The 14650-nt window shown below is 49.9% G+C and overlaps 1 protein-coding gene across 1 annotated transcript in view; it reads left to right on the top strand.

The window, feature by feature from the left end:
- ITPR1 (inositol 1,4,5-trisphosphate receptor type 1) overlaps nucleotides 1-14650 on the top strand; it is a 347438-nt gene that overhangs the window by 255441 nt on the left and 77347 nt on the right. The window contains exons 42-43 of the mRNA XM_061128046.1: nucleotides 11392-11572; nucleotides 13493-13746. Of these exons, the coding sequence (XP_060984029.1) occupies nucleotides 11392-11572; nucleotides 13493-13746 (435 nt within the window). The remainder of the gene's footprint in view (nucleotides 1-11391; nucleotides 11573-13492; nucleotides 13747-14650) is intronic.

Raw genomic sequence — 14650 nt, 5'->3', positions numbered from 1 at the left:
ACGTTTCACTTGTGGATCCCCAGGATGTTCTCTGCTGCCATATGGAAGCTCCCTGATGGGCCAGTCCCTAGTGAAATGGGCCTGCAGGTTTGGGAGGAAGGGAATCCCTGGAGCGTATGCTTTGGGGTTGTGACCGGAGAGGTCATTGGATAGAGCAGAGGACAGCAGGTGACAATTGGCTGTCCATCAGGAATGCACTTGCGTGGCTGGATGTTTTGCTATTTGCCAGCCATCATCTTTGTCTCCAGTGGGCCAGGTGTATTTACTTCTTTTTGGATTTTATGGTCCAGTGGGTGTGTCACAGTTGGGTTTCTTGAGAGCAGGGAAGGGAACGTGTCTGGTTAGAATACCTACCAGGTGCAGCCCCTGTGCTGGGCTTCCGCCATGGTACCTGCTAACTCCATCCTCCCGGCCTCTCGGTGGCACTTCCCCTACTCCTTCCTTGGTTACAGGTGAGGAAACCGAGGCTGCAGGTTAATAAATGCCATGTCCACACCCGCCCAGTTTCTCCACCAGCTTCATCCAACTGTTTGGGCCTGAGTGTACAGGACACGAAGCCCTTTGTCTGAGTCTCTGCTGCTGTCTGTACAAACACAGAGAATGGGTGTGCAAAAGATGTTTCTTGACATCAACAGAAGGCTTAAGTTGGATGCCCTGGGGAACCTTGGTGCTTTTAGGGCAGGAAAAGTCAGTCAGTTTTGATTCATTGGCCTGCAGACCCAGGATGGAGATCAGACCAGAGAGCAAAGGTCCTACTCTGTGACCTGTATGTCAGTTCTTTCTTTTCTTAATTGGAGTATAATTGCTTTGCAATGTTGTGTTCATTTCTGATGTACAGTGACACGAATCAGTCATATATATACGTATATCCCCTCTGTCTTAGACCTCCCTCCCAGCCCCTCACCTCCTTCTAGGTCATGACAGAGCACCAAGCTGAGCTCCCCATGCTAGGCAGTAGCTCGCCAGTAAGTTCTTTCTTGCTAACACAGATGAAGGCCCAAGTGAAGTGGGAAGGCACAGTAGCTGAGTGGCCACCAGGCTCTGGGCGGGGGACCCACCTGAGCCCTCCTTGGCTGATGCCCAGGGCGCGTTTCTTGGTGACAGAGTCTCTCCAGCACCTCTTGCATCATTCTTTTCGGGTCTCACAATTCACATTGGAGGCTCGCCGAGAAGGCCTCCGTCCCCCAGTCACAGACCCCGCGGTGAGGCTGTCGGCGAGCTGACACAGGTCCCGAGGGTGTCACCTGAGCCCCCACAGGGCCCTTTGGTTGAAGCATAGAGTCACCCCTGGAGCGCACCCTGGCCCCAGACACACACTGGAGATGGGTTTTCTCCACCTCTTGTTGAGTAGAGGTCCATGGAATGAGATTCCAGAACGTCTCTGAGTGCTTTCTCAAGAGTCCTTCCTGGGGTCTCACCAGAGTCTTGTTTGCTTCAGTGCCTGCCTTTTGTATAAGCCAGCCACACATTGACTTGAAGAGTAACCGAAAACACTGCCTTGTGCTGGCAGATCCCCAGGGATGTCCCTGCCACAGTCTCCTGTCACTTCAGGCAGCCTGGGTTGCATCTGTCTCCTGTCCCACTGTTGTTTGTTGTCATTGTGGTTTTTCTCTGGAGGCTCTTTCGCCCCCCTGTCTTTTGTTGGAAGATACAGACAGCGGTGCCAATGTACTCCACGAAAGAAGCCAGCCTCTGGCTTCTGTCAGCAGCTTTGAGAATGGAACCCAGAGAAAATCTGGAGCCCTCTTACTGCTTGTCCCTGGGTCTTCTAGGATGAAGGCTGACCTGCCTCCTTGGCATCTCTGCGATTTAACTCTTCATTATTGCTAGAGATATTACTGCTGAGAATTTACCTACACCTGCAGGGGCTTGGTAAGATAATATCTTCAAAATTTTGTTTAGGAAGTGCAGTTTGTTGGTTGAGGTGACATGGAGGAATATGTGAGATGCAGTCACCATGGGGTGAGGATGAGGGACCAGACCGCTTAGCAGATGGGGCAGACTTTCTGGCCAGTGCTGTTTCCCATGGGCCCTGGAGGACAGTAAAGGAGAGATGTTAAGCTCACAGGTCTCAAAAGAAAAGTGGTTTTTAAAGGGAAAACATTGGACTTTGTTGCTTGCTAAAACAGAATTAATTCACCTTGAAAAGCATGATGAAGATCCAGTGCTTTGGTCTTGACCTTGGAGCCCAGGCCCTTCCCTGAAGCCCAGTGACCAGATTCATTTGAGTGAGGCCCTCCCTGTCCTCCAACCCCTCTCTTAGGCCTTGAACATCAGCCATGAGCAGAAGATGGCCTCTGTCCAGCCTTGGCAGGTCAGAGGAGTTGAAACATGCTGTTTGTCTCTGAGTTATCAAGAGACAGCTCTACAGTTTGGGCAAGGGAGCAACTTTTTTCAGAAAAATGAAGTGTGGATGTCTTTCCAACCCATGTTGGTGAGCTGAGACTTGTAGATATTTACCAGTTTAAACCCATCAAGCCTTGCTAAAAAACATCCACCTTAGAGTGAGTAGTCATTTATACCAGGGGTATGTTTGATTCTTAATGTCTACTTCACTCATTATTAGATTCTTTTCAAACATCATACTTTTCCTGAAGTGTCAAGCATAGTTGAAAATACTAGAAATACCGTTCATGTTGAAAGACTTGGGCCTTTCTGGGGGATGGGAGGGGCGGTGTTTGACACCAAGTTTGTATTCTGCATTTGGGCGTACTAAACTTGGAGAAGTGGAAACTAAAACATTTATCTCTGTGCCTAACAGAAGCTGAGTGGCTTCTAGAACAAGTGAAATTCCAGCTGGATTTTTTTTTTTCCCCACTTCCTTCATTGTGATGGTCATTGGGAAGTGCTCTTCAGTGTGATTTTGCTGTTATTCTGCAGGCTGTCTTGACCTCCCAGTCCCAGCTGGGATTGTTTATCTTTGGGTGTTTTGGGGACACTAGACTTTGGTCATCACATAACACCCAGCACATGAGTCAATCCACCTGACTTACCTGCTAACTTCTCTCCTAGGAAAGTGGTATTGATAGATTCCATGCCTCGTACTGGAGTAGTTTCCCATAGTAATCAAACTAGGTTTTACATTGTGTTTCATAACTGCAACCTTGATGGACCCCAGCCACGTGAGGCACACACGGCAGGTGGTAAGAGTCGTGCTTTTCAGATAAGAAACCCAGGGCACCAAGGCAGGTAAGCAACTTGCCCGAGTTCACCTGGCTGGGTATCAGGGAGCAGTGGCTAAAATTTAGGTTTCCAGACTTGCAGTTCTCCGGGCTCCTCTGCCTGCAGCACATGTGTTTTATCACCTCGTTCCTGGTGCATGATCTGTGGGTTTTGATTGTTGTCAAGGGCTTCTAAGGATTCAAGACCTAGAGTGATGACAATAGGTGAACAGTCTATAACGCCCAGCTCTGGCAAAGCTTCATCTAGCATAAGGGGCTTGTTTCGGAGACCGTCTTCACAAGTGCATCCGGCCTTGCAGGAAACACAGGCATTCACACTTGTTCCTACCATGGCTATTCTTTACTGTGAGAGGAGTCCGTGTCTGTGCAGCTGAGAGACTTGGGGTGGTAGGTGGGGAAATAGATTATAAAAAGCCAAAAGGTGTTTGGAATTTGACACACTCCTGCTCAGGGGAGAGATGCTAAACGAAGCAGGGGAGCTGAGAGCGTGGGCTGAGGCGTCAGACCAATGGGGCTTGAGTCCTGGGCACCATCACCACTTCCCAGCTGTAGGATTCGGCAAGTTACTTAGCCTCTTTGAGCCTCAGTTTCCTCATCTGTAAAGTGGGGAGAGTGGTACCCCCTACCTCCTGGGGTACTTGTAAGGGTTAAATGAGATACTGTGTACAAAGCACTTAGGCAGTGCCAGGCAAACCGTAAGCCTTAAGTTACCGCTCACTGTAATTTACAGATCGGGGTCCCCAGGAAGTGATGAACTCTCAGATGACCACGGGGCTTGGAAGAGAGCCCCACAAGGTAAACCCCACACCTGGGTAGCCACTGATGTCGCTCTGTCACCCGTAGGACGTCAGTTTGAGCTGGACATGAGTGGGCTGCTCTGTTTGGAGACCCCAGGGCCGAGGCTGAGGTGCGCATGTGCCAGAAGCACGTGGAACAGAGAGAAATCTGACTCCAGGGAGGAATTTCCAGCAGTCCTGGGAAGTGCAGGGATTCAGCATTGTTCAGCAGTCACATTTTTCAAATTTTTGCCCTTAGCCTGAGAACTTAATTCATTCTGCAGCAGATAAGTGAGCACCCAGAGTGAAAGTCATGGGCCGTGTCACTCAGGGACGTGGCCCAGGCAGTCAGATAGAAAAGCTTGTTCTCTGGAATCTCTGAAGGCTCAGTGGGAGGGTTTCTGGAAGGTGGACGACTGCAGGGTGAAATGCTTTCCTTTGGGGAAGGATCTGAGTCTTGAAGCTGTCCCAGGAGTACAGGGGATGGCTCCCCCTAGACCCTCCCCCGCCTCCCCCAGGCACAGCCTAAATCACATGCACCTCTGTTTCCTGCCGCTTTCCCTTCCTTTATCTGAGATGCTCATAAAGGGCTCCTCCCATGTCCCTGCGAACTTCCCAGGTGGCTCAGTGGTAGAGAATCCGCCTGCCAATACAGGAGACGTGGGTTCAGTCCTTGGGTCGGGAAGATCCTCTGGAGGAGGAAATGGCAACCCACTCCAGTACTCTTCCCTGGAGGAGTCTGGCAGGCTACAGTCCATGGTGTCACTAAGAGTCGGACACAGCTGAGCAACTGACCACACACACGTGTCCCCGCAAGTGCAGGCTGGCTGGCTCTGGGTTCCAGGGTCTGCAGACTATCTCCCCCACCTACCCCCGCCCCACCCCAAGTCTCTGAACTCTGGGGAAGGTGACTTTTCAATAAGGTGCTCAGTCACTCACCTTCCCTGGTGTGTGTCCAGTACCTGGGGAAGGCCCGTGTCTCCCCTTCTTCTCCCCAGACCCCATCCTGCACAATGCGGCCGGGGCCATGACCTCTTGCATCTAAGAAAGGAGCGCCCCACCCTCCTGCACACTTCCGGCCTATTGTCTGGTGGAGCTGCCAGTCCTCTGCTGGTCCCTAACTTTGGGTGGCCTCTGGCTTCAGAAACTGGGAGGGCTTGTCATAAATCACACCCTGTTTCTTTGCAAGAACTTGGCCGCGCATAGTAGGTGGCTGCCAGACTCATTAAGAGATGTCATTATTTTCAAGAGTGATCTGAAAGGGCTGTTTCCTTATTATTTTCAGCTTAAGAGCTCATTCCTGAGTCCCATACAGCTCGGGCAGCTCGAGGAGGGCAAACTGTGTCCACTTGACTTTTATCCCAGAGTGGGCATGAAACTCAGGCCAGGTGTCACCCACCCACCCCCAAGCCTGGTCAAGGGGACTGACTTGAACTCAGGAGACGTGGTTCTCCATGTTCATTTTCCACTCTGGGCCTCAGTTTCCTCTTCTGTAAAAGATGGAGGGCTGGACTAAATGGGTAGTTTCCAAACAGTATTCTGTGGAACCTGGAGTTGCAAGGAGGATTTCAGTGGTGAGAGGGGGTCTTCCCTGCTCTACCTCAGGCTGAGCAGTTGTGCCTGTATCTCTCTAATACCTGGTCTTTACCCCAGTGTTAGGGGAGGGAGGAGGAGCAAGTTTCCTTGGTGGGAAAAGCATCTGGAAGTGGCTGACATAGGGTGCTTCCACCTTTAACATTCTCTGATCTGTGGTTTCTTCTTTGTGGTAGTTGTTTTTAAACCTGGCTTACAATGGCCACACCTAGATCCCCTCCCCTCCTCTGACCTCCAGAATTCCCATGTAGGTAGTCACTTTCTCACATTGTCCAACTCGACTTCCTTCCTTCAAGCCACTCCAAACATGTACCATTGTCTGTGATGTTGGCATTGGTGCTGGGTCTGCCCCCAATCCAGTCTTCGCTTTTTTGGAGTTGCCTGCCGACCCCTGGGGCTGGTGTCCTGTGTGATCATTAAGAAGGTAGGTAGTGGAGATGGCCCTGAGCGCAGGGGCAGGGAGCCAGCGAGGCTCTGCCACCTGTCAGCTGACCTCTCCTGACCCCAGCTGTCCCGCCTCTAAAGTGACGGGTTTATGAATGATGCTATCTATCTTGGCAATCTCCTAAGAGGCTGATAAAACAGCTTATGTGAAAAGGCTCTGGAATCTAATGTGATTTGGAGATCTAATGTGATTGGGAGGGGAGGGTGGTGGTGAAGAGAGATGGGCTGTGAGGGTGTCAGACTCAGATCCCTCTGCTGGAGAAGGTAGCCTCTGAGGGTGGCTGCGATCTGGATTACCTTGACCAAGTTCTCTAGCCTTCTGGAAGCAAAGCAGTTTTTTCCTTCTCTCTTTTCATTGTGATATGACTTATATACAATCATATGTATAGATTTTAAGTGTAGAGTTTGATCAGATTTGACAAATACCATCAGATTTGGTCACATTTGTTTTGTGTCGCTGCTGTAACAAATTACTAAAAATAACAAATTACTAAAATCTTACTAAATTAAAATTACTAAATCTTACAAATTACCAAAATTACTTTTAGCAATAAATTACTAAGAATAATAAATTGCTAAAATCTTAGTGGCTTTAGACAGTCCGATATTTTATCTTACAAGTTCCACCTGAGTCTTAACCAGACTAAATCAAGATGTCAGCAGGGGAGGGAGCACGGGGTGGAGGAATTTGTTTTCCTGCCTTTCGCAGTTTCTAGAGGCCACCCCACAGCCTGTGGCCCCTTCCTCATCTTCAAATTTCAAAACCAGCCACGCTGAGTGGAGTCCTTCTCATACTGCATCACTCCACCCTCCTCCTCTACATTTTTTTTCTCTTTTTTGGCTACACCACATGACTTACGGGATCTTAGTTCTCCAACCAGGGATCAAACCCGTGCCCCCTGCATCGGAAGTGCAGAATCTTTAACCACTGGACCACCAAAGGAGTGGTACCCCTCCTCTTCTACTTTTAAGCACCCTTGTGATGACACGAGCCCTTCTGCATAATCCAGCATCATCTCCCAATTTTAAGATCAGCTGATTAGGAACCTTAATTCCATCTGCAACTTCCTTCCCCTTTGCCATGTAAGCTGGCATATTTATAGGTCCCACAGATGAGAGTCTGGACATCTTTTCAGGGCTGGGCGGCATTCTTCTTTCTGTCACACCTGTGCATCCTCCATCCCAATCAAGACATTGCCTTCACTCCAGAAAGTTCTCCTATTTCCCTTTTGGTCACTTCTCACTCACCACCCACCCCGCTGCCCAGAGGCAGCCAGTTTTGCTTTCTGTTACTGACGACTCATGCACTACACTAGTTTTATTTGGCAGGGTTACCTCAAACCTGCTGGGTGGAGTGCAGTCAAGTTTGGGGAAGTGAAACAGTCTCTCCGTGACTCTTGGTTCTAGGTTTGGGGAACAATGGGGGAGGGGAGAGCAATTCACTGAAACACATTGGAGGAGGGTGGTGGACAGGTAGTCATGAAGAGCCTGAGGGGGTTGGGAGCCAGTCACTGCCTGCTCTGGTCCGAGGTCCCACCTGCTTCTGGAAAAATGGTCCAGAGGAGGGCGCCCCCTTCCCCTCCCAGGCCCTGTGAGGCCCTTGTGACAGGAGGAGGTGGAAGGAGCAGGTCTGTGAACTGTGTGCAGGACCTGGGCTCCCCGCCTCTGGGTGACAGAGGGCACAGCCTACCCCAGGGAGGCAAGGGGGGAGGTCTTAGCTCCCCTCATGCTGTGGTTTTCACTTCTGTACAAGGTCCTCTCTTTCCAGCGTGTCTGCTGGGCTTCCCACTCGAGAGGCCTGGAAGTTCTCCGCTGTCCTCCTCTTGCTGCTCTGCCCGCCCCCAGGGCCCCAGCGTCCTGGGAAGATGCTGTTTGTCACAGCGCCGGCATCTCAGGGGTGCTCCCCACAGGAGGCACGTTATCTCAAAGACCCTAAAGTGTCTCCTGATTTCCGAAAGGAGTGATAGTAACAACTTCTCCATCGGAGCGGGGCGGTGGGGGGTGTTAGGTGACAGGCCCGGAGGTTCACCCATGCTCCCAGCACCTCATCAGGTCAGCCATCGGCAGTGTCACTGTGATGAGCTCGCTGGGTCCTTGTAACCATTCGTGAAGGGCACACCCTGTTACAATGCCCATCTTGTAGATGAGAAGATTTGCGTTTCAGAGATGTCATCACTTTCTAAGGTGACCCTGGCTCATGAGTGGTGGAGCCGAGGCCTGGTCTCTCTGACTCTGGAGGTAGTTCTCACCACTGAGCCCCTCAGGTGATGCCTTTGCTGTGACTTCTTCACGTGATAGTTAATGGTGGTGCAGAACCAACTCATTCTGTGGGCACTGTGCTAAGCGCTTGGTGTACACCTCAGCAGCCTTTCTGCGTGGATTCTGAGAGGTTGAATTACTTGCTCAGGGTCCCAGAGTTGGTGGGTAAGGGACCCCAGCCTCAAACCCAGGAGGTCTGACTGGAAAGCCTGCCCTACTAACCCTCCATTGAGATATGTTTCTGAGGCACTGGTGTGATCTTGCTCCTCTCAGTTCTTGCTACAAGGCATGATGTGGTTTGCCTGTCTTTTAAGTTTTTTGATATCCAGTGCCCAAGAATCAGCTGGGTCTCCTTTCGCATCTTCTAGCACCATCCTTGTTTGATATCGGTTTTCTGTACTTATTTGTGTCACTGTACCCCACTGTCCACTTTACCATTTCACTGACCACATTTTGTTTACAAAGCAGTGTCAAATCCTTGAGAGACTGAGGACTGTTATAAATAATGCAAAATAAATACACTGGTCATTGCAGAAACATATATAGAAGCGTGTAATCTTCCCTGCCGTGCCCTCCTCTCATTTCACGAGAGGCCTCCTTGCCCTGACCCTATCCAGTGACATCTGGCTGGATGTGAAGCACTGTGTTTGTAGCAGGCCTTGGGTGTGCACTGTTACACTCTTACAGATGACAGACAGTGGGCTTTGGCTATTCACTTACTTAAAGTGCATTTGATTTCTTGAATGACCAGATTGCCCACGGATGTTTTTTATGTTGCCTCCATACCATCGAAGACAAATGGGGCAGCAACTGAACTTCATTGCCCCGAACTGCCACCTTCCCGCAGAGTCTCCCCATGACTCCTGTGGCTGAGATGTTGTGTGATGTCTCTGGGAGGAAAATGTCATCACTGTGTTTGGGTGGCTGTTGATTGAGCTCTTAGTCCCCCGCACATCTCCTTTTGTTTGTCTGCAGACACATCGGCTCTCAAAGAAGTGAACGAGTAGAACTTGCTTTTTCACGTGTGAGCAATTTTCCAGAGTGAACGTATGTTTTCCTTACCAAGCTACCAGTTTCATGGGGCACATACTCCTTTTTGTTCATTGTTGTTTCTCCTCCAACAGGCATAATGCCCAACTCATGACACATGTGCAGTAAATAGTGGGTGGGCGGATGGATGGATGGATGGATGGATGGATGGATGGATGGATGGATGGGCAAAAGAGAAACCTAAAAGAGAGTAAAGGCAAGTGGAGGGCTTCCCTGGTAACTCAGCTGGTAAAGAATCCATCTGCAATGCAGGAGACCCCAGTTTGATTCCTGGGTAGGGGTGATCCCCTGGAGAAGGGATAGGCTATCCACTCCTGTATTCATGGGCTTCCCTGGCGGCTCAGTTGGTAAAGAATCCGCCTGCAATGTGGGAGACGTGGGTTCGATCCCTGGGTTGGGAAGATCCCCTGGAGGAGGGCATGGCGACCCACTCCAGTATTCTGGCCTGGAGAATCCCCATGGACATAGGAACCTGGTGGGCTACAGTCCATGGTGTCTCAAAGAGTCAGACATGACTAAGCGATTAAGCACCCATGCCCGCATACACACACACACACACACACATACATACATACATACATACACACATACATACATACATATGCAGCAGTGGAGCACATGAAAGCCTGGGGCTTGTTTCAAAGAGTGGGAGTGATAGACGGTGACACACAGGATGAAAAGGCCAAGCAGGAGGCAGGCCCCGAGTTGTAAACTGGCATTTGGGAGTGGTGAAGAGAAAACTCATGGGGTCGCAAACAGTCAGACACGACTGAGCGATTGAACTGAGCTGGAGATAAAATGTAAAGGCCAGGGGCACAGGTAGGAGGGCTGTATCCTGTGTTGTCCGTAAGAAACAACCAGAGGTAAAGAACAGGGAGAGGGAGAAGAAAGGGCAGGATTGAGAAGAGCTCTGTGGGCAGGTGTCATGGACATTTGTCAGTGTAGCCTGTGGACTAGTGGCTGGAAGAGGGGTCACAGTGACTGAAGTTGCGTGTCGGCAGACGGAAACAGCGGCTTTCGGGGCGGGGGGCGGCGGGCTGCTCAATCAGGCTCAGGGTGTGCGGGGGTGAGAGGTGGTGGAGTCGAGGGGCTTTGTGAGGATGGAAAGAGTTTGGTTTTTTCTGGGATTGCAAGCTTAGGGTTACCTTCTGTAGGGAAGTGCCATCTCTCCAAATGGGGGAGGAAGTGAAATTGGCAGAAAGCTCCAACCCGGAGAAGCAAATACATTGTTTGGAGCTTTGTTTTATTCCTCTGGAAATTGACCGTATTGTATTTTTATGTAAATAATCCACAACAGCGTGGTATTTGCAGAGGGGTGAAAAGAGAATGCTCATAAACGAAGTTGAGACACCATATTGTGTTTTCACATCAATAATGTATACTGTTGCTTGCAGTGGGTCCAAAAAAAACAAGTGCGTTTCCAAGAGGCGAACTACCTGTTAATTGTAAGCTTGTTCATCTCTCCCTGCCCTTTAAGACCTCCTTTGAAAACCACCTTTTCCATGAAGATCTTGGGATCACTCCAGACCTACGTTATCCTTGCCAGCTCTGAACATCTATAATATAATTGTCTTTGTAGCTTCTGGAGCACTTTTTACACGTTTCAGTCTTCCTTACAGGCATGTCATCGTAACCTGGTGTGGAACCCGAGATGGGCGGGTCGCATGTCTTATCTGTATATATATTCATAGGGGTTTGCAAAGAGGAGGGTTCATAGATGTCCTTAAACATGAATGGCCATGCAACAGTCACCAAAAATACATTCTGCTTTCATTGTTACTAGAGTTGATATCTTTGTGTGTTGGGAGTTGTGCTTAGTTAGCTAAAATCTGCCCACCACCGCTTAGCAGGCTTCCCAGGCTAGTATGACTTCTTCAGCCAAGACATGACAGTTTTCTCTCAAAGCTCCTTGTAGACAAATCGAGTGAATGACAGTACAAGAAACAGTGCTGAACCTTGGACCCAGCTGAGAGAGGTTTTCAGGTTTTGTGTCTGGCTCTGATCTTTGTGAGGTTTTGGTGTCCTGAGTGGGATTCAGTAACTGGTGTGTCACAGTGTTGAAAAAAACCGTGGGTTTTCCTTGGCAGCACTCCTTTTTCTGCCGGTTGACAGAAGACAAGAAGTCGGAGAAATTCTTCAAGGTTTTCTATGACCGAATGAAGGTGGCCCAGCAGGAAATCAAGGCAACAGTGACCGTGAACACCAGTGACTTGGGAAATAAAAAGAAGGATGACGAGGTGGACCGGGATGCCCCGTCACGGAAAAAAGGTAAACACTCCCCTGCTCACAGCTCTGGGGTGAGCTGGATTGCGAACATGGGAGGAGCCCTGGTTTTCCTTTAATTTTTACATGACTTCTAGACTCCCAGATGGATTCTGACTGGGGCTTTCAGAAGAATAAAACCAGTCTGGTTGTGACAAAACTCTTCCTGTGTAACCTGGAAGAGTGGCTCAGTGGTAAAAGAATCTGCCTGCAGTGCAGGAGACTCAGTTTTGATCCCTGTATTGGGAAGATCCCCTGGAGGAGGGCATGACAACTCACTCCAGTATTCTTGCCTGGGAAATCCCACAGACAGAAGAGCCTGGCGGGCTACAGTCCATGAGGCTGCAAAGAGTCGGACACGACCTAGTGACTAAACAACAGCAACAACATGTAACCTGAACTGAATTCCTGCTGCTTGGGAAACTCCCAGTGTTTAATAAACTAATACTTTCTTGGTCAAACTCAGGGTTTTATTGGCAGGAAATCCACTGATGATCTTTTCCTGTAGTGTTCATTTAATGTCCCAGAAAGTTGAGGAAGACACACACTTTAAAACAAAAGGCATTGTCTAATCCTCCCTTATTTTCTAAAATATTTGAAAGTTCATGAAGCTTTTTATCCATATCTTCCTTGAATAGAAGTAATACTGGGAAGTGGGTAGACTCAAAAGTGCTAGAGTCAGATGGCCTTGAGCAGGTCTGAGCCTTATTGTTTTCAGTTTAGAGCTGGGTTTCTCAGCCACAGCACACGGGACATCTGGACAGTTCGTTGCCATCAGGGCCGTCCTGTGCGTTGCAGGCTGTGTACCAGCATATGTGGCCCTGACCCAGTAGATGCCACTGCGTGTATGCTAAGTTGCTTCAGTCATGTCCGACTCTTTGTGACTCCATGGACTGTAGCTCGCTAGGCTCCTCTGTCCTTGAGATCTCCAGGCAAGAATATTAGAGTGGGTTGCCATGCCCTCCTCCAGGGGGTCTTCCTGACCCAGAGATAAAACCCACATCTCTTATGTCTCCTACTTTGGCAGGTGGGTTCTTTACCACTGGCAACACCTGGGAAGCCTGTAGGTACCAGTAGCCCATCTCCAACTTGAAATCTCTCCAGATATTTCCTGTCATCCCCTGGGTGGAAATGGGGTCAAAATCACCCCTCGTTGGTAACCACTGGTGTAGAATGGGGATAAACAGAAGAAAAAGAAGGAAGGCTTACATTTGCTGAGTACTTCCTATGAACCAGGCACTGTCCAAAATCCTTTACATGTGTTACTTCATTTAGAACTCAAGTCAACACTGTAAAATAAATTATTTTACATCCATTTTACAGAATGATAATTAACTTGTTAAGAACATGGAACTAGTAAGTATACCAGAGTCAGGATCTGAACCCAGGCAATCCGGCAACAGAGTCTAATGCCCCTAACTCTGGTGCCTGGTTACCTTACAGGGTTAGTGTGAGAATTCAGCGAGATAATTAATACACATCGAGTGCTAGATCACGGTGCCCTGGGGCTCCATAAAGGGTCCCATCAACTGTCATACAGTAACAGTAATTACCATTTGCTTAGCTTACGTTGACCCTCTTGGGAACACTCTCAGAGAGACTTCAGTGATGTTCTCCCCGTTTTACAGATGAGGAAGCTGAGGCCCATAGTCATAGGTGTGTGAAGTTGGCAGAACCTCTACTACCTTTCCTCTAAATGAGAGCAAGCTGAGGTGACGCCTCAACGCCACGAGTGAGCCGGCAGAGCCCGACTCAGTTTTAATTCTAAGGGCTGAGAGAAGATGGTGGCATCTTGGAGCGTTTTGCCGACCTTGAGGGGCTCTCTGGTGATCCCAGAACTTAGGTCTCTCTGAACATCATCTCTGGCATGGTGAATAGCGTTCCCGAGAATTCGGCAGCACTGACCATCTCATATTTGCATTCTAGCCAAAGAGCCTGCGACGCAGATTACGGAAGAGGTGCGCGATCAGCTCCTGGAGGCCTCTGCCGCCACCCGCAAAGCCTTCACCACCTTCAGGAGGGAGGCTGACCCCGACGACCACTACCAGTCCGGGGAGGGTGCCCAGGCCGCGGCAGACAAGACCAAGGACGACCTGGAGATGAGCGCGGTCATCACCATCATGCAGCCGATCCTTCGCTTCCTGCAGCTGCTGTGCGAAAACCACAACCGGGACCTCCAGGTGAGGGCGGGGCGGGGCGGACATGAGGTGGGGGCGGGGCGTGTCAGTGGGCGGGGCGGGGCAGACATGAGGTGGGGGCGGGGCGTGTCAGTGGGCGGGGCGGGGCAGACATCAGGTGGGGGCGGGGCGGACATGAGGTGGGGGTGGGGCGTGTCAGTGGGCGGGGCGGGGGCAGGGCGGGGAGTCCAAACTCCTCACAGCTCTGCCCAGCTCCACTGTGACGTGGGCTCCTCTCCCTTCAGCCAGTCTCCTCCACCTGAGGGCCCAGCCTGTTGACCTCTGAAGGGTTTCTCTGTCTCATCTTCCCCACCGTCTCCTCAGGGACAAAATCCCATGCTCACCTGTGTTGTCGCCACCTGTGTTGTGGTGTGTGTGTGTGTGTGGTAGCCTGCCACTTTTTGATGTTTAAGTGCACAGGTAAATCTTGACTTGGTGGTGGGGTGGGTGATTAAATACACTGGACTTACAGAATCTGGTACATGGAAAGTTCTAATCAGTATGTCTTGGTTGAATGATAGAAGTGGTCTTCTGGTATCTTACAATTGTTGTTCAGTTGCTGAGTCGTCTCCAACTCTTTGCGACCCCATGGACTGCATCATGCCAGGCATCCCTGTCCTTCACCACCCCCTGGAACTTGCTCAAACTCATGTCCATTGAGTTGGTGATGCCATCCAGCCATCTCATCCTCTGTCACCTCCTTCTCCTCTTGCTCTCAGTCTTTCCCAGCATCAGGGCATTTTCCAATGAGTCAACCGTTTGCCTTAGGTGGCCAAGTGTTGGAGTTTCAGCTTCAGCATCAGTCCTTCCAGTGACTATTCAGGGTTGGTTTCCTTTAGAATTGACTGGTTTGATCTCCTTGCAGTCCAAGGAACTCCCATAAATGTTCAACTCCCATAAATGTTCA

Source organism: Dama dama, chromosome 24 (assembly GCF_033118175.1).
Source record: "Dama dama isolate Ldn47 chromosome 24, ASM3311817v1, whole genome shotgun sequence".
NCBI lineage: Eukaryota > Metazoa > Chordata > Mammalia > Artiodactyla > Cervidae > Dama > Dama dama.
This window is presented reverse-complemented; position numbering and strand designations above follow the sequence as displayed.